The sequence below is a fragment of the Pygocentrus nattereri genome, chromosome 8 (genome assembly GCF_015220715.1).
Source record: "Pygocentrus nattereri isolate fPygNat1 chromosome 8, fPygNat1.pri, whole genome shotgun sequence".
Classification (NCBI taxonomy): Eukaryota; Metazoa; Chordata; class Actinopteri; order Characiformes; family Serrasalmidae; genus Pygocentrus; species Pygocentrus nattereri.
Genome location: NC_051218.1, coordinates 43,859,508 through 43,878,988, shown reverse-complemented (window position 1 = coordinate 43,878,988; position 19,481 = coordinate 43,859,508). Strand labels below are relative to the sequence as shown.

The window sequence follows — 19,481 nt, the reverse complement described above, 5'->3', positions numbered from 1 at the left end:
GTCTTGTGGCCTGATTTAGTTGTGTGCGATTTACTGTACTCCACAGAAGTCTGACGATGTTCAATAGAAAGCTGTTTATCTCGGCCTACTTTCCCAAAAGCACGTTGGTGTTCAGATCATCCTCACTGGTAGAGCGAGTGTTCAGTGTGATGCTCGCACTGACATTTAAGTCAAATCTTTAGTACAAAAAACATCAACATGAGTATAAAAACAAATATACAATACATTGTGAATGTATACACCGATCAGGCGTAACATTATAAGCACCTCCTTGGTTCTACCCTCATTGTCCACTTTATCACCTCCACTTACTGTATAGCTGCTCTCTGTAGTTCTACAGTTACAGACTGTAGTCCATCTGTTTCTCTGATACTCTGTTACCCTGTTCTTCAGTGGTCAGGACCCCCATGGACCCTCACAGAGCAGGTACTATTTGGGTGGTGGATCATTCTCAGCACTGCAGTGCTTGTTTATTTATATTTATTTTTATGTTATATAGTTTTTTGTAAACAGCAAATACACACTTGCCTAGTGTCCAATCTTACCCACAAAAGGCCTGGTGCGGTTTTCACCCCGGTCGATCTGAGCACACCGGACTGCACTTGTTTATTCAGTTGTTCTTAGTCAAACAGTTAATGGCATGTCCTCTCCTGCTTTGTTGGAGTGGAAACCTGCAGCCAGACCAGCCCTTTGAGGCAAAGATTAGACACCAATTTTTGTGACGTCCTAAGACTTCCATGGTAGTCTATTGATTTTTAACCTGTTATGGTTCTAGTTTCAAAATATCCATATATTTTCCATATATATCCATATATATCCACCCATATATTTATTAACCTCTTCAACTCCTCGGGACTCCTCCTTCATAACTTTAATATTTCATAAGCTACATTCAGAAGCTGGGCGTCATACGAGGCTGTAGCTCTTCTTTCAAGTCAAATAGACGGTGAGCTATAATAATTACTAATTACATTTACTTAGTTACTGTCCACTATTGTAAAACATTTAATGGTGAAATAAAAGGTCAATATAAGCAATATTAAGGAAGGTTCTTGAAAAAGAATCATCTATATAACTTCCTTTTCTTCAGTGGAGGACAGTATCAAAGTAAATGTAAGTAGTTTCTGTACTTTAGTATTTTTGGTGTATCTGTACTGAAGTTTCTCCGTTCTGGGCGACTTTTTCCTTTCACTCCACTACATTTCAGAGTCTAATATCCGACTTTTTCCTCCTACATTTTGAGAAATCTGTCGTTCCTTTTGGTTTCTGTGTGTATAAAAACGTAACATGTCAAAACGAAAGAAGCGCAAAGCCAGAGCACCAATCAGGGCCCAGCGGTCACTTTGTTTAGAGCTGGTTTTGACCTGTTGGTCATACCGACCCAGTGCAGCACGCGGTTCAACGTCAGCGCAGCAGCGTAAAACTTTGGGAGAGTCTGTTCAACATAAATGATGAACTAACCTAACTTTGTGTAAATAGAGCTCAATATAGAAATATGTCCACATATGCAGTCGAGACTGACGCGGCTTTTTTCTGAATTTCTACAAACACCATTTCATTTTATAGTAAATGAGTTTGGGCTGGTTTATGTTTATGAACAGAGGCCTACAGATCAACATAGTAAAGGAGCTCATCTGTGATCCTGAGTTTAAAGCCAGTTTTTATTCAACTTAAACTTGGAACTAAGTTGCATTAAGTCAGTAAATCTTTCAGTACTTTTACTTTCGACACTTCAGTACTTTTACTCAAGTGGAGGTTACCTTGGGCGTCTCGACTTTAGCGTGCCTAGAGCGCATGCGCGGCGCCTCCGTCACTCGCCGAGGCAGGTCTGGGAGTGAAGACGCAGAGCAGCGGAGGGTTCATCGCTTTTATCATGTTTTGCTGAGCTGGTCCTGTGAACATCTATCGCTCAGAACCGATACGAACAGGAGGAACGGCCACGATGCTGCGTGTGTGCTTGAAAGGCGCAAATGCAGCGGCGCGGGTGAGCTTTGTCCAGGGACACTTGTGAGAGCTAGACTCACCAGAGCGGTCATTCAGTGACCCGCACGGCAGGCCTGCTGCGTTTCTGTGTCTAATCACGCGTGTCTGAGTTACGCTGGGTCTATGTTCACCTTTTACGCCTGGTTTTCCGCAGTTTGAGGCCTGACCGCGTGAATACGTTGACTGTGCGTCGCGGCGGTGCGGTGCGGTGCGTGTCATGTGAAACGGCTAAAGGTGTAGCTGCTAGCTGGGACACTCCAAGTCCTACGTAAACAGCGTAAGTCGAAGCGTGGAGGGGCGGGCGCATTTTGTTTGATTGACGGCTGGCATAGCAAATGAAATCGCGGCGTGAAGTGAGCGACGTGGGCTTCCACCAATAGGAAGCTCTCAGCGTGCAGCGACGCCGCTTTGGGCGGGCAAGGCATGATTCAGGTTTTCCGTCATCCATTCATGGAGAAAAGGCGTCGGTGCAGGGTTTAAACTTTGCCACTCGAACTGATTTTCGTTCGCCTGGCCAGATTTCATACGTCCAGGCTGAGGTGGGCGAAGAAAGAAGTGGTGCCGAGCTGATACCGCTTTATGCAGCGGGGACATGTTTCTGTGCGTGACGAGGACGTGACCTTGCCGAGATAAAAGTTCGCTTAAGTTTTCTGCGCAGGATAAGCGAAAGTTCTGATTTCACGGACATGCCAAAATATTGACGTTATCGAATAATTTTCGGAGGTTTAACAGTGAAACCAACTCGAGGTCGAGCCTGGCCCTCAATTTAGACCTGTTGAGTTGCTCCAGGTCCTCTGTCTGCATCACTGGTCCTCAGTGGAGTGATGGACGCTGTCTTTACGTGTTACTTCCAGGGTAGCATCACTGATTTATCATCGTCTTTGAATACAGTCGGATCAAATTCACATTAGCTGTGCTTATTATATAGATACACTGTGTAGTTCTACAACTACAGACTGTAGTGTGTTTCTCTCATGTTATCCCACCTTTACCCCGACCATCAGTCTTCAGGACCCTCACAGGACCACCACAGAGCAGGTGCTGCTTTGGGTGGTGGATCATTCTCAGCACTGCTGTAACGCTGACGGGGTGGTTTGTGAGTGTGTTGTGCTGGCAGTGCAACTGGAGACGTTAAACGTCTCGGTGTCACTGCTGGACTCAGAATGGTCCTCAGTGTCCTGTGACCACTGATGAAGGACTAGAGGATGACCAACACAAACCGTGCAGCAGCAGATGAGCTGTCGTCTCTGACTTTACGCCTACAAGGTCGACCGACAAGGTAGAAGTGTCTAATAGAGTGGACAGTGAGTGTTTAAAAACTCCAGCAGCACTGCTGTGTCTGATCCACTCATACCAGCACAACACACACTAACACACCACCACCACGTCAGTGTTACTGCAGTGCTGAGGGTGACCCACCACCCAAATAGTACCTGCTCTGTGGTGGTCCATGGGGGTCCTGAACTGAAACAGATGGACTACAGTCAGTAATTGTGGAGCTACACAGTTGCACCTATATAGTAAGTGGAACTGATTAAATGGAAAGTGAGTGTAGAAATAAGGAGGTAATAAAGTGAATAAAGTTAGTGTAGAAATGGATAAAATTATCAGAGAGAATTATTAATAAAAAGTGAGTAAAAATTAAAAGGTGAACGTGAAAATTGAGCAATACAATCAAAGATTTCAGAAGCGCAGACTAGAAATACGTTATCTTCTCCCGTCTTATGTCATAAGTTGTTCTACTAAGTCTACAGTTTATTCATATCCGCCTTGAAGTGTCTGGCAGTGGAGGGAATGTGAGGATGTATTCGGTAATCCTGAGCCTGGATCCGTTCTTGTTTTTCCCTTCTCTTAGTGCTGTTTCATGGATGATTGTTCTCACTTCTGTCCTTTCAGAAATGCGTTTGTGGGAAGGTAGCAGTCCACCCCCTGCAGCACTGCCGTCGCTACGCTTCAGCTGGAAACTCAGGGTAGGAATCGATGAATGAATGGTGTCCAAAGAAGCCACATTTAATTCCAGAAGAGGCGTGACCTCATTTTATCTGCTTTGTTGGGGTCTTGGCATGTTGTTCAAAAAACAGCAGGTCATATACGGTGCCAGTGCCAGATTACTGGCACTACTGGTAAGGATGAGTCAGAAAACGCTGCCCCAGTTATTGACGCACTTGCAGCTGGTACTAGTGCAGCGTTACTTTCTCAGAATAATAACACTCTTTTCTTCCAGTGCTCAGGGAGGTTAGACAGTACATATAAAGAGATCTAAGGCTGTTCCTCCATTCAGAATATCTCCAGATTCTTCAGAGTTTTTGATCTTTGTGAAATCACCCCACCAGTTTTCAGTTGAGTCTAAGGTTCACACAGCAGGTGAAAGTGGCCCAAATCTGATTTTCTCACCAAATCTTTTTTGTGTCCACAACGTCTTTTAAAAGGGGTCTGTATGCGACGTCAGTCTGAACAGACCAGCTCCTAAACTTGCCCACAAAAGATCAGAGCTTCACGCTGCTTCATGGGGCTCATCCAGAGGTAAACAATCACGACTGCCAACGAACTCCAGTCGCTACCGGATCACAGCATCACAGGAGACACCAAGAAGCGTCACTGACCGAAAGCTGGGCTCATCACCCGGAATGTGTTCGAGCCGTATAAAGGGTGTGGTCACTTCTTTGGTCCGTGTCCTCAGATTCTTTAAACTTTGTTTTCAGACCCTTAACTGTTTTTTGACGCTGCGGCCTCGTTCTCCTACGGCTGCGTTCAGGCGTTTCTTTCTAAATCTCTTCAAACACGGAGGGTTTTGGATGAGTCGCTTCATATCTTGTACAGAAATATCATCCCAAATGTTTGAGTCTCAGTGGCACCAACTTATGACGAATTTTGAGTTGGGATTGACGTAAAGGATGAATTCCGATCTGGCTGTTCAGACTGCGTGGCGTTGCTGCATATCGGATACGTGTCGGATTTCAGTACCACATATGAAAGTGCCGCGTATCGTAATTGAAAATGTCAGATTGTGTGTTTATCTGTTCACACAGACACACATCTTTGTCACATATGAAGAAAAAGATTGGATATTGGCCAGTTTTACCTGCTGTGTGAACAGAAGTTATGACCCTGTGGTTGTTTCTGCAAATACCTGATTCTGTAGTCGTCTGTAAATATCAATGTGTTTAAAATGCGGGTTACTTTTGATAAATTCAGTGTTTGTGTATTGCAGGTCTGCTGCTGGTAAGATCGTAGCTGCCAGTCTTCTGACAGTAGGTGGTGGGTTAGGTGGTACAATCCTGTATGCCAAATGGGACCCCAAATTCAGGGCAAATATTGAGAAGAGCGTTCCCTATTCTGACCAACTCTTCGAGATGACGCTTGGTCCCCCTCCACCACAGTTTGTCCCTTTGCAAAAGAAACCGGTAAGATTTCTATTCAACTGTAGAAAAAACACACACTCCTATATTATCCACAGTTAATTGTATGTATTTCCCATAGCTTACACCCTTTCTGAGCTGGCTTAGGGGTTTTAAAATAGGCTTTTGTGTATGGATGTATGGTAGGTCAAGGTTGAACCACTGCAGATATCTTCGGTGTCTGAAGCCTCAAAGGACTCAAAGCAGCCCAAAGCAAAAGGCAAAGCTAAAGACAAGCAGCCGGAGGCAGCACCGGTGGAACCCAAGCCTGCTATAGACGAAACCCCAGCTCAGTCACCACAGACCATTGAGGGTGAGTGTATGTGAGGATGTGTACAGGCACACAGTAGATATACAGATAGAAATGTTATTATTTCCTAAGGAAATTGCAGGGTTAAAGCTGTGGGACTGTGGATATTCAGTAATGTGCAGATGTTTAAGCACCTTGGAATATTATGTTTGGAAAACTATTCATCTGTAAGCATTATTTGCTCAGAGAAACACTAGTATGGTAAATACAATTAACATTCATACAGAAATTTGTGATTTTATGTCTGTGTGTTTGTGTAGCTGTTACCAAACCTCTCCTTGTGACAGCCCACTAGTAATTGTGTTTACATGCACAAAATAATGCGATAATTGCAGAAAATCAGATTTTGTCAGCGATCCGACCAACACATTTACATGCACTTGAGTAATCAGATAATGGGAAACTCTGGTTCTACAGGAGTCGGAGAGTAATCAGATTGCTGCCTCGCAGCCAGCCAATAAACTCACAGAAGAAGATGGTAACTTTTGTAAGCTTTGTTACCGCTATAGTGACCTGGGAGACTCCCAGACCAGTCTCATGCATTGTAAATATCACACATGACGCTACTCAGCCAATCAGATCCGTTCATTACGATAAGCACTGAGACTTGAGTGAGTGACGCCACACAGGGGAGGGACGAGGAGAGAAACAGCAGTCAGAGAAGAAAGTGAGTCAGAGGGAAGTTATTCCACATGACGTGATCTAAGAAGAGGAAACTGACAGTAAATGTTGTTGAAATCTGACCGAACTGGACTTTATTTGATCTGATATTCAGTTGTCGACTGTATAAGATGCTGATATTCCTACTAGGCTACTTCAGTAAACAGTATATGGAACTGAATCATGAAGCAAGTTACACATTGATGTTCTGGACCTTCACTTGAGGTCATTTTCTCTAAATGGACCTTATTGTGTTTTAATTAAAGACCCCTGGTCTAGATGTTTATTATTTTGAGTCTGTAACAGGCCAGGTGAAGTATCCTGCTGGTATCTGGGATTTGAGTTGTACATACTATTTAAGACATCCCTGCATGTGGGAACGACATAATTCCTCCACTGCCAGGTATGAAACAGTGTATAGATGGGTCCTATGTGTGATGACTGTATCAGCGAAGGTTGTTTTGTGGAACTTTCTTTGTGAACATAGGTGCTGTGTACATTATTGCTTCTCTTGTTTTGTGGTATAGCAAATTCTCCTTTAAAAGGGGGCTATTAGGGGCTCTTACCTTATCTTTCTATACATGCAACAGGTTCTGTGAACTGCATATGCCACTTTAGTGCTTTTACAGTCTCACTCTTCACTTTTGAAATTGATTTCCTAACCAAATCTAATCTTTAACAAATCATTGATTCAGGATGTCTTTTCTCTTTCATGCTCTAATGTATATTGACTCTGACTGCATTTTGAATCATTACGTACTTTGATTTACAGTTACTGAAATTGACCAAAGAAACGATTAATCCATGGTGGCAGTAATTTAGCATGACCATTTATTTACCTGCCTCAGCAGAGCAAAGTCTACTTCTAAGTCATTTTTTGGGGAAAAAGCATTTAATTCTTTACTTTTGCAGCGGAGCTACAAGGCTGACACGTCGTGAAAGCTTATACCTTATACCGTCGGCCCTGTAAAAATGTCATGATGCATTTTCTCGCGCTTACTTAAAGCGCTGTGAAGATGTTAAATAATCTCAAATAGACTTGCCTGTGTAGTTTTTTCACACTGTATAACATGGTTATCTATAAAAATGTAAAAAAAAATACAGAAGAAAATCAGTTCATAAGATGGTTGCTACCAGGCGTACAGATATATGAATTAATACTAGTCACTTTGGCTGCCAAGCCAATAAATTACTGAAATTAAGAATTTGTGATCGCAATAATAGAAAGATGTTTATCATATATTGTATTTATAGTACAAAAATGTGCTACATTGTGAAAAAAAATGTGCTATTTCCTTTGTGGTGACTGTGGTGGTCCTCCCTGCCGAACTGGTCTGTCCTGAGGTCATCCGATTTAAGTTGTATTGTCAGGTTAGTTGCAAGGATAGCCTCTTAGTGTAATGGCAGCTTGTTTAACACCGTATTTTGTTTAAAACTTTATTTTTGAAGAGGCATGTAAGCAAACCTCAGCCAGTAGAGCTGCAACTATGCCGTCAGACTGTCTTGACACCATGGTCACTGCACCATCACGTTGACTATCACAGTGGATACAGTTAACAAATTCCAGCAGTACATTTGGGTGTGTGTGTGTGTGTGTGTGTGTGTGTGTGTGTGTGTGTGTGTGTGAGCATGTAGATTTGAGGGAAAAAAAATAATACAAAAAGAAACCTCCAAGGCAAGTGGGCATTTGGGTCATTGACTCTCCATTTTGTGGCCGAAATTGGAAGTGAGCCCAGAGGCACAGAGCAGCAGGCATTGTTTACTCTTGCCTGTGACAAGAATTAGCTTTTGTAACCTGAATGATAAAAACATGATTATATACAAATTGAATTTACAATGAACAAGCATGCTTCTGTACCAAAAAACAATCAGATTTTGCTTTATAGAGGAATTATTTGCACATGCATGCACTTGGACCTGTTTAGCAGTGTGGAGTTTCTCCACAAGGGGGCGCACAAGGCTGTTTGTGTGGGTAATCTAAAGAGAAGGAACCATTATGAACCCACACCAGCAGGAGCTCATTAATAGCAATACGTGCTTTTACAGTTTTCAAAACGAGAGATGAACCACTTGTTGCATTATTGCATATTACTTTAATATGTAGTTTAAGTTCACGTTTAAACTACTTTAAGTGTAAAGGTAGTGTATCAGGGAGTTCTACGCTGCAGCCCACCATTTGGGTTTAATGCGAAAATATAGGCCCAGGCCTGGTAACAAGAAGTTTTCTTATTAATGGTGAATATTGTGGGAATCGCATTCGTCTGGTCTGGTGTTTTGGAAAATGAGCGCTGCTGTTCACCGCTGCATCACGAAATGCCGCTCCTGTCAAGTTCTTTTAGTTAGTTATTTAAAGATGAAGCCAAAAACGTCCTGCCTGACTAACCTTGAGACAAATTTTTCTCCAATCAGTCGTTTAAAGTTAGGGACCAAACTTTGAATATGCCAACAGCTGGTGTGAACTTGCTTATGACTTCCGTGTCACCCCCGCCTGTCCTGACGTAGGTTCCACTGTTGTTACAGAGGCCTCAGCTGAGGCAGCCCATATCATTTCAGCCATGAGTGAGGTGCCGTCTGTGCCCGCCCCGGTCACTAGCTACGAACCAGCGACCGCCGAGCCCGAAGCCCAGACCCTTTCGCCCGGCCAGCCTGCGGCAGGTTAGAGCCGCACAGCTTGGAGCAGTGCTCCCGGCCTTTGCAACTGATCCAGGACCAGTGAGCAAGTTCAGATACCTGTCATACTTGGATACGAGCTGGTCCTGGATCAGTTGATCCGGCACACGGCACTGCTGCCTGCCTCGCCACGTGTGTTTTGAGATTCTTCATCCCAACGTTGCCCTTCTTTCTGCGTTTTCTGTCTCTCCAGCTTCAGGACAGATGTGTTTTTGTCTAACTCATTACTAACCCACTCATTCCTTCCTCCCTTTGCATGACCACTACACTTTTTAAATATCTAAACCCTAACTCATCAGCATCACAAACTCATTTTGCACCCAGTTTGTGGCCTTTTTGTAGATGCTGCATTTTTTTTTTTTTTGCATGCCTCGTGGTACGAGGAGGGGGGATTTGGGCCACAAGTCAGTTAGTATGTGTTTGTGCCTGTGCCGTTTATAAGCGTGTTCAACTTGTGATTTGTAGCTGAAGAATGCTGCTCTGAGTGTGCTCCTGACGAACATGCCCTGAAAGAGCGACCTGTGGAGGAAGTGTCTGCCCGCTTAGCTCAGCAGGACCAGGCAGAACAGGATGCTCTGGCTGGTAGGTGTTCCAGAGATCTTCTGACACACAGGCTCATATCACAGCCTACAATATAAAGTGACCCCATGTTTGGTCTCCTTTTATTCAGTCAAGTGCTCTTTCTTACCAAAGGCCTGAAAATTGCATAACTGAAATATTCATTGATTACTTTTTCAGGTACATATAGCTAGTATGTGCACTTAAGGGCCCTTGTTCTTTAAAGCGGATCTACTGGTAGTAGTATGTGTACATTTGAACCTAATAAGTTGATTTGTGCACATTAATAACTGCTGAGCCCCCTTTACTGCTATCACTGCAGACTGGCAGGGTCACGTACAGAGCAGCACTAGTAGCTGTAAATGTTTTTTATTTGAGGGTCCCATTTCGTAGGGAAGATTTCAACCACGACCCCTTATAAGTCGGTTCCAAGGGGCAAGGTGATGCTCGAAAACAAGGGGTAGGGGTGAAAAATAAGAATTGGGATTGGGCCTTAGTGTAAACTATTTGTGAAGAGTTGTGAGTAAAATGGTGTGTGTGTGTGTGTGTGTGTGTGTCCAGCTTTGTCAGCTGACCTTGAGGATGCTCTGGGGGTTTCAGCCAAGCTCACCCTGCAGGCCATTGGAGCACAGGAGGTAGCCCTCTCTGCCATCGGCAAACACACACACAAACTCAGAGAGGCCATGGACTCGGAGGTGAGTCTCTCTCTCTCTCTCTCTCTCGCTCTCGCTCTCGCTCTCGCTCTCGCTCTCTCTCGCTCTCGCTCTCTCTCGCTCTCTCTCGCTCTCTCTCGCTCTCTCTCGCTCTCTCTCGCTCTCGCTCGCTCTCGCGCTCTCTCTCGCGCTCTCTCTCTCGCTCTCTCTCTCTCGCTCTCTCTCTCTCGCCCTCTATCTCTCGCCCTCTATCTCTCGCCCTCTATCTCTCGCCCTCTATCTCTCGCCCTCTATCCCTCTCGCTCTCCCTCTCGCTCTCCCTCTCGCTCTCCCTCTCTCGCTCTCTCTCTCTCGCTCTCTCTCTCTCGCCCTCTATCTCTCGCCCTCTATCTCTCGCCCTCTATCTCTCGCCCTCTATCTCTCGCCCTCTATCTCTCGCCCTCTATCTCTCGCCCTCTATCTCTCGCTCGCTCTCCCTCTCGCTCTCCCTCTCGCTCTCCCTCTCGCTCTCCCTCTCGCTCTCCCTCTCGCTCTCGCTCTCCCTCTCGCTCTCCCTCTCTCTCTCTCGCTCTCTCTCTCTCGCTCTCTCTCGCTCTCTCTCCCTCTCGCTCTCTCTCCCTCTCGCTCTCGTGCCTCCTGGCTGACCCTAGGGCTGCTCGATAAATCATATTTTTATTGTTATTGCAGCGTGAGTTTGTGAGTTGAGAGAAACTGTTAACGGCACCAGTGAGACGTCATTACATTGCCGGCTCAAACGGTTAGAAGCCGAACTCTATCAGCTAATCGGGGTCATGTAACTTAACCATTAGGCTAAACAGCCAATTACAAAACATGCACAGCTCAAAACCCACTCCATCCTGAGCTACAAACTCATAAAGATGCATCAAACATGAGGTTTGTTCTCATACTCCGTAATTCTTGCGTGCCTGTATAAAAATACACATACACTTTTGTTTTTGTAGCCTTTATAGAAAAAGCTGTTGAGGTAATGCTGTTTCTCAGACTTTCAGTGCACAAAAATGTGCTTGCAGTTCTGATGTAAGTAGCTTCTTTCTTTTCGTTTTGCACAATAGTGAATGATGCTTTTGTAATTTTGTATTTTGCTAGTTTGCGTAAAGGAGAGGCTAGTTAGGTTTCTGTTTACACATAGAAAAAAAAAAAGTCTACTTGCGTCACAACCAGTCCGAGGCACACTGTTCACTTCTTATATCTTGTGATATCCGACAGCTTTATCAAACATCTTTTTTAATGTCAGTATTGTGCAGCCCTGGTTGACCTGCCTTTTCCTGCTCTCTCCTGTCTGTTCTCTTCACTGTGTCATAGAAAAGAACATTTACAGTTAAAACTGTATAAATGGTGACATGGTGTCACAACTATTTGATGAGTCTTTAGGAAATAATTCAGTGCATCATGACATCACCATTATTTGCTTAGATCTGTTTTTGATTTATCTCCCAGCCCTAAATATAATACTTCAAGATTTTTGTGATGCCTGTTTGCTTTTAGATATTCCTATAACATGTCAGTTTACTAGAATAATGAAAATTCTAAGCTTTCTGGTAATTAGTATGAAGCTATAAATAATGAAGACATTTCAGATGTGTCCAGAATGATGGAGAGCTGTACATGAGTCTGAAATCTTGAAGTAGATGACAAAAAACAAATATAGTAATGACATAATTACAGTATACAATTCACAGTAAGTGATAACCCGAAGTCCTTGAATGCTATAATATTGAGTAGAACATCAAGACCTTGTGCTGTACGTTGTACATGATATTATTGTATAAAAAGAAGCTTATTAATATGTGGTGACAGTTTTATATACTTAATGTTATGTATTTATTTATTCAGTTTTGATTATTTATTTTTGAAATACCCCCTTACCATCTTTAATTGAATTACAAGTTTACTTGTACTTAATTACTTTAAGTGAAGTACAGCCTGTACTGTAATATTTGCCATAGGTCGCTCTCTAATAGCAGCGGGTGTGTGTGTGTGTGTGTGTGTGTGTGTGTGTGTGTGTGTGTGTTCAGGATCCTCCAGATAAGAAGTCGGCTCAGTGGAGGGAGCTGGAGGACGCATTGAGTGATCGAACCCGAACTGTAGACCAAGCTGGACAGGCTCTGCTCCAGGCAAAGTAAGGCCGAGAACTGGGGGATACGGACTTGACAGTCAAATTGGTGGTTGGTTAGTGTAGTGGGTAACACCTCTGCCTTCTACACTGTAGACTGGGGTTCAATCCCCTGTTTGGACAAGCACCCTACACTATACCAATAAGAGTCCTTGGGCAAGACTCCTAACACTACTGTGTAAATTGATCAAATTGTAAGTCGCTCAATGTTTCAAATGTTTCAATGTAAATAAAGACACATTGCTGGCATTGCCGATAGCAAATGAAATGAAATAACAGAGTTCAGTTAACATTATGCTAATGAGTTCATGTAGACCTGCAAGGTTTATGGCCACATTAGGAGGATGTTGGATACAGCAGTGCAAGAGATTGTCAAATAGCAGTGCTCCAACCTTGGCAGTACTTACTATGCACTCTTACTGATGGGGCAGTCATGGGCTAGAGGTCAGGGAACCAGCCTTGTAACCGGAAGGTCGTCGGTTTGATCCCCTGAGCCGACAGTATGTGACTGAGGTGCCCTTGAGCAAGACACCTGGCCCCCAGCTGCTCCATGGGCGCTGTGGATAGGGCTGCCCACTTCTCCGGGCAAGTGTGCTCACTGCCTCCTAGTGCGTGTTCACTAGTGTGTATGTGGTGTCTCACTGCACAGATGGGTGAGATTGCAGAGGTGAGATTTCTCCGTTGTGGGACTAATAAGGGTCACTTGATCTTGAGCTTACACTTTAAGAATTCCTGACTAGGACATATTTTAGAAGAGCAGCTTCTTTCCATTGCGTACCCTTAAACAAAGCAGCACCAGTTCTGATGTCACCATGGTCAAGAAGGCTTTAATGGACAGTTATTTACTGGATAGTTTTTTGTCCATGTGTTTTCCCCGTGCTTACCTAGAGAACAGCTTGAGAAGCTTAGAGTCGTGATCGACAGTGCCAAGGGCTCCAAGATTGAATCAGCAAGACCCCAGATCCTGGCTGCAGAGGAGAACCTGCACAGTATGATCGTGGACTTGGACAAAGTCGTAACCAAAGTAAGTACTGTAATCAGGTTCAGTAATGTGCTTAGAAGCTGACAAATCCCATCAACACGCAGGCAGATCAGTAGAAAATCAGAGTCTGTAATCTATTTTAGCTTTAGCACAGACCCAGACATGTACAAAGAACCGTGTATTGTCTCCAGGTATGAAAATGCTGACATATAACTGTACGTATAACCTGTAAGCTACACCTGAACGTGGCGTCACCGTCTCCATCTGCATTTCAGGTGCAGGCGGCCCAGTCTGAGGCGAAGATCGTGTCTCAGTACAGCGAGCTGGTGAATGAGGCCAAGGTTCAGTTCCAGAGAGAGTTGAGCAGCATCACTCCTGAAGTCCAGGCAAACTGGAAGGGTCTCAGTAAGCTCCCACACACAGGCTTTACCTGCTCTACCCGCTGAAATGTTTCACATAGGGGGATGTATACAGTTTGTTGGGGGGGTAGTGCTTGAGAGCTTAACTATAGGTCTTACCTTGTCCCGTTCTTTTTGAAAGAATCCCTCTTTCTTGAATTAGCCAGTTTTTTCTGCTATAAAGTTGGCAGTTTTGAGAAGCCCCTTCGTTTCCTCCTCACACTGCGACTGCGCAACTTCAGCACTAGGCATCACATTCTTTGCTGATTCTGCCTCACGCTTTCTTGTCAAGGCTGCTGTGTGAGAAACGCCTCCCGAGTGGCGCCTTAAAGTTGAGGTTTTGTAACATCGGCTGGTAAAAGGCACAGCACGGAGCGTTTTACAAACCGAGCGGCTCATTTCACCGTCGTTAAGCTCGAACCATGGAAATATTCTGAGCCAGTTAGTCTGAAACTTGCGCTTGAGCTGCTGCTTCACCTCACTCACGTTACGGTCACCTGACTGAGGACCCTGAGGGTTAATATTGTTAACGCTGACATCGCTACCACTGCTGTTTGCGCCCTTTCAGGTTCCGGTGTTCTTTTTCTGAGTGGGTTCCACATCAGAGGATGTAGATTTACGATTCAGCCAATGGTCCATAATTGCAGGCCTCCAAGTCCAGCAGTCGTGGGCTGGAGGTTAGGGAACCAGCCTTGTGGCTGGAAGGTCGCCAGTTTGATGCCCTGGGCTGACCCTTGAGCAATGCGCCGGACGCCCAACTGTCTGAGCGAGAGGTGCTGCAGCAGCAGAAGGCGCTCGTAGGCTCATAGGGAGGGCGCGCCAGGTGTGTTGGTGTTGTCCAGAGCACAAGTCGGTCCGTTCGTTCATTCGTCCCGCATTTTATACTGGTGCAGATACTGGCTGAGCATTATTTATATTCTCCAGGATGTTTTTCGGTTTTTCCGTAACTGCATGAAATAAATGTAAAGTGTTTTTATTTATTTATTCATTTTATTTATTTATTTATTTATTTAGAAAAGCTCTCCTCAAATTAATAGAAAATGTGTTTTTATCATAAACATGACTATATGCATACAATTTACTGCTGAATACGAAAAATCTTACACTATAAATCCTAATCTTTTATAAACATAATGTTTCCAGAGCAGATCACTGAAGAGACGCCGTCTGTTTATAGTTTAGAGCCCGGATTTGTGGAAAAACGGGTCGACTTTCAGTAGAAAAACAATTAGTACATCATCTTGTATTATAAAGTTTTAAAACTACATTCCCCAACAATTTGACTGGAAAGAAGACCGTTACCGCTCTCCTAGGACACCCACCTTTTGAATGTAGCTTATGAAAGATGACAAAGTTTGTTAAAGTGAGTTAAAAAGGTTGAACATCGCTGTGAATGCCTGCAGGAATTTCCCACGTTGTAGGGTTAGATTTGTGGGTATCAATGAAATTATGTGCAATAAACCACAACCCTGCACTGAAATTCAGCCCCTGAGTAATAAAATAAGAAAGGACGACGGTCAAGTTGACAAGTGGAGGAAGAGAGTTCCTTAGAAAGTTTAGAAAATGCTTCATCACCAAACTGTGGAGGTTGGATGGAGGAATGGTTAGCAAATCCGCTCAAGAGCAGCGGAGAGTACGGGTGGGTTTATATGGAAACGGAAGATCGCATAAGTAAGAAGGACCAATATTCAGCTCTCGGGGTGCTGTCAATGTTTTTCATAAAACAGGATGGATTTGTAGTAGATTTAAATAAAAAGCTGTTTAGATCTTACCATGGCTTCTCCCCAAAGACTTGCATCAACCAGTAAAAGTGCGTTGGGAATAATGCCATATCTCGTGTTTTCTCACCTTGTTTTGATGTCAGCACTCAGACCTTTCAGAAGTTTAAACCACCTTTAGCTCAAAATATAGTAAACACGTGCTTTCAGCAGTATGAAAAACCAAAGCTGCTGTTATTCAGGCTAAACCTTCTCTTCATACCAAGGAAGACACTGGTGAAGAGTGTTGGGAATGTTAAAACGTGTCCCAAAAATGGGCAAACAGCTGTTTTATGGTCTCAAAACCTTTTTATATAATGGGAAGCAGCATTGAAAATGACAGTTTTTCGTTTCAGAAGGTGGTGAGATGTTTGATGTTCATGTAAAATCATACGCTGATTTCACCTCGACATCTCCAAAGACTGACCAGATTAAAGATGAATGTTTATTATTCATTGGGGAAATTATTGAAGTTTGAGACAGATTTTTATGAATTGTTTGCTTTTTAAACGTCGCCAGTTAAGACAGCTTGCCTGCACAAGGTTTGCAGGATTTGTGCGAGGTTTGATAAGGTGCTCAGATTTTGACTCGGGCCGAGTGCTAGTTTTAAGGGTGGCGTGTCCTTTTACGTTTGCGTGTCAGTTGACCTTGAAGGACTGTAAACAATAACACTTGAGAAATCTGACCAGATTGTCTCTTGAGTCTGTCAGAGGAACTGAGACATCCCCACCTCCTCCTCCTGCTCCTGCTCCTTCCTCTTAATAAATCCTAAATAATTTTTTTTTTGCGAACAGATTTCAAAGCTACAGTACGGTCTCCTGTGAGCTGGTCAGTTTGGAGTAATTCTCTGCACCTCTCTCTCCAGCAGGGAAGCTGAGTGCAGATGACCTGAACTCTTTAATTGCTCACGCTCACCGCCGCATTGACCAGTTGAACCGCGAGCTGGCTGAGCAGCGAGTACGCGAGCAGATCCGCATCGAGGCGGCGCTGGAACAGCAGAAGCAGGAGCACCAGAGAGCAGTGGACCAGGCCGTGTCCACTGCACTGCAACACAACCGCGAGGAGTTGAGACTTGATCAGGAGAAGAAAGTAGGACTGAGATTTAATGGTGTTTGTGCCATAAACGAGCATTTTTAGTAGTAAAATAAAATCGTATCTGTTGTAAATAAACCTCTGGTGATCTTGCACTGAAAGGTTTGCTTTTTCAGAATTTCTGAAATTTAATAATAATAATAATAATAATAATAGATCTACTTTTAATTAATTTGATCACTATCATAGCTCTATTATTCATATTAATGTATAGCATGATTTGCTAATTACATACAAACTCTGGGGAGTTAGTGGCTGTTGTTTTTTTTATTAAATTGGAGGCTTTGTATTGTTGTGAGGAGATGATTCTAACCCTTCTTTGTGTCTCAGGTGCACGAGGTGCGGGAGGTTATGGAGGCGGAAATGAGGACACAGTTGCGCCGGCAAGCGGCCGCACACACTGACCACCTGCGAGACGTGCTTAAGGTGCAGGAGCACGAGCTGCGGGAGGAGGCGCAGGAGGTGAGCATGATTTCATTGCTGTGGCATGAACAATGGTTTGTTTAATAAGGAGTCAGTCAGGAAGGTGCGAGTCTGCAGGCTGATTAAAGCAGCTGTTACTTTTTTTTTTTTATTCATATGAACTATTCGTTTTCTATGATCATAGAATGATGTAGGGAGGGAAAAATCTGTTTGTGGAAGATGCAGACCCCCAGAAACTCGCTTGTCCTGCACTGATTCTATTGCTATTTGGATGTGAAACTTTCACTGAGGCATCATATAAAAAGAATCTTTTGATGAGTAATCCAATATGAAAAGGGCTAAAGACAGATTCACACACAGTTTATCAGATGAGAAGACATTTCAATTTTCAAGAATTCAGATAAATCCAGTTTGGAAATCGGAGGAGATTAATTAAAAAAATGAATTTACTCTGGAAAAAATTAAATTATTTTTTTGAAATCAGTGATCAGATTGCAGAAGTCTCAGTACAGTGTTTGAAAAAGTTAAAAGACCTCTTGAGTGAAAACGAACTTCTTTCAGTCAAGAATAATCAGGCATCACTGTCCGTGGCTTCCTCTATGCCCTTATAGATAGAAAATTGTATGTGTGTGAATCTGATTGTCTTTAGCCCTGTTCATAGTGGATTACTCATCAAAAGATTTTTATATATATATATATATATATAATATATATATATATATAATGACGCCTAAGTTAAAGTTTCACATTCAAATAGCAATAAAATCACTGCAGGACAAGTGAGTTTCTGGGGGGGACTGCATAGTAAAAATGTATGTTGAGTGAGGAAGGTGAATCCAGAATGCACTAATGTCTCAAACTGCCCTCTTGTGTAGAATATGAACAGTAAGCTGATGGAGCAGGAGACAAACTATCGCCGTCTGGCCCAGGAGCAGCTGGACGCCTTCACGCTGGACATGAACTCTGCCTACGCAAGGCTCAAGGGCATAGAGGAGGCCATAGACAGTGAGTTTGCATCCTCCTCATAGCCCTGTTTTAGTTTCGCCTCATGCTGGTTTTTGATTGAAGGCAACTTCGACTAGAACAGGCTTATTTTTGAACATCATGATCGCCTCTGATTTAAATAGTAATTTAGGAACGTCATGATTCCCACATGTGCAGATTAAAAATGGAATGTTCCATCTCGTCTCAGGTCATGTCATAGCTGAGGAAGAGGCCCGCCAAGCCCACCAGCTGTGGTTATCCGTCGAGGCGCTGAACTACACCCTGAAGACGGCGGCCGCCGATTCGCCCACCGAGCCTCTGGAGGACGCCGTTCGTGCAATCAAGGAAAGCTGTGCGGAAAATGAGTTTGCCCAGGCTCTAGCCACAGCTCTGCCTGAAGAATCTCTGAGCCGCGGGGTCTACAGCGAGGCGTCCCTGAGGGCACGCTTCTATGGTGTTCGGCGGATGGCGCGGCGCGTGGCGCTGATCGATGAAACGCGCAACAGCTTGTACCAATACTTCCTGTCCTACCTACAGTCCGTCCTCCTCTTTGAGAAGGAGCAGGAGGCGCCGCCCGTCAAGCTGGCGCCCCAAGACCTCGACACTTTCAAGCTGCTTGCCTACGCCACCTACAGCATCGAGCGTGGCGACCTGGAGCTGGCCGCCAAGTTTATCAACCAGCTGCGCGGCGAGTCGCGCCGCGTGGCTCAGGACTGGCTTAAAGAAGCCCGGCTCACCCTGGAAACCAAACAGGTCATCAGCCTCCTGTCAGCGTACGCCAATGCAGTGGGTTTAGGCACCACCCAGGCTCCTTAACTTTGACAAGAGTTGTAAAAATATGAGGACTGCTGCCTGTCTGCTACTAACAGCAACCTGCCGCGCCTCAGATTAATTTATACATAATGTGGCACGCTGGCCAAAGTGGTTTTGTTTTGTTTTATTTTTTTATTTGTTCAGAGCACTTTCGCAGAAGGCTTTTCCCTGAAAAATAATTCTTAAGTGGCCTACCAACCGCAACATTGTGCTGAATGTCTACATGTACCTCTTCTGCAAATCTAAGGTAACTGTGCACTCCAGTGCACCCTCAGTGCGCCCACACAACTCCTTCACTCTTTAATTTTGAGTGTGTTTAATAGACGCAAGGCCCTTTGGCTCAGTACTGCTGTTGGTAGCCTGTCTAAAACTAGTCCGTTAACTGTTTCAAGGTCCACACATGTAACGCTTCAGGTTCTGTTCCCTGGTTGTTCATTAATCTGATATTGGAAATAATCAAATCCATTTTGTCATGCTTTGATTCTCCACATCAATATTGGGTATCAATAAATCATGGATGTTGAGTCAGAGTCCAGTTCGGCATGTTTTCATTTCGCTCTTGTGCACGACCGAGGCTGGTAGTATAAATTTCGAAAAGTCTTCTGAATGACTTAAGATCCATCATCTAGCAGACATACATCACTGAAGCCTCTTGAAGTTTACAAG

The 19,481-nt window shown here is 44.0% G+C and overlaps 1 protein-coding gene across 3 annotated transcripts; it reads left to right on the top strand.

Moving 5' to 3' along the window:
- The first annotated feature begins 1,801 nt into the window (after window positions 1-1,801).
- immt (inner membrane protein, mitochondrial (mitofilin)) lies at window positions 1,802-19,350 on the top strand. 3 transcript variants are annotated; one of them, XM_017712503.2, is made up of 14 exons: window positions 1,802-1,984; window positions 3,880-3,953; window positions 5,195-5,387; window positions 5,529-5,694; window positions 8,872-9,006; window positions 9,487-9,603; window positions 10,141-10,274; window positions 12,269-12,372; window positions 13,255-13,390; window positions 13,624-13,753; window positions 16,372-16,592; window positions 16,926-17,057; window positions 17,894-18,023; window positions 18,211-19,350. In XM_017712503.2, exons 1-14 carry the CDS (start codon window positions 1,943-1,945, stop codon window positions 18,816-18,818), a joined length of 2,322 nt encoding a protein of 773 aa, XP_017567992.1. In that variant the 5' UTR covers window positions 1,802-1,942; the 3' UTR covers window positions 18,819-19,350. The 3 variants fall into 3 exon arrangements, with proteins under 3 accessions (XP_017567992.1, XP_017567991.1, XP_017567993.1); XM_017712502.2 differs by having other exon boundaries at window positions 16,369-16,592; XM_017712504.2 differs by lacking the exon at window positions 8,872-9,006 and having other exon boundaries at window positions 16,369-16,592.
- The last annotated feature ends 131 nt before the right edge of the window (window positions 19,351-19,481 follow it).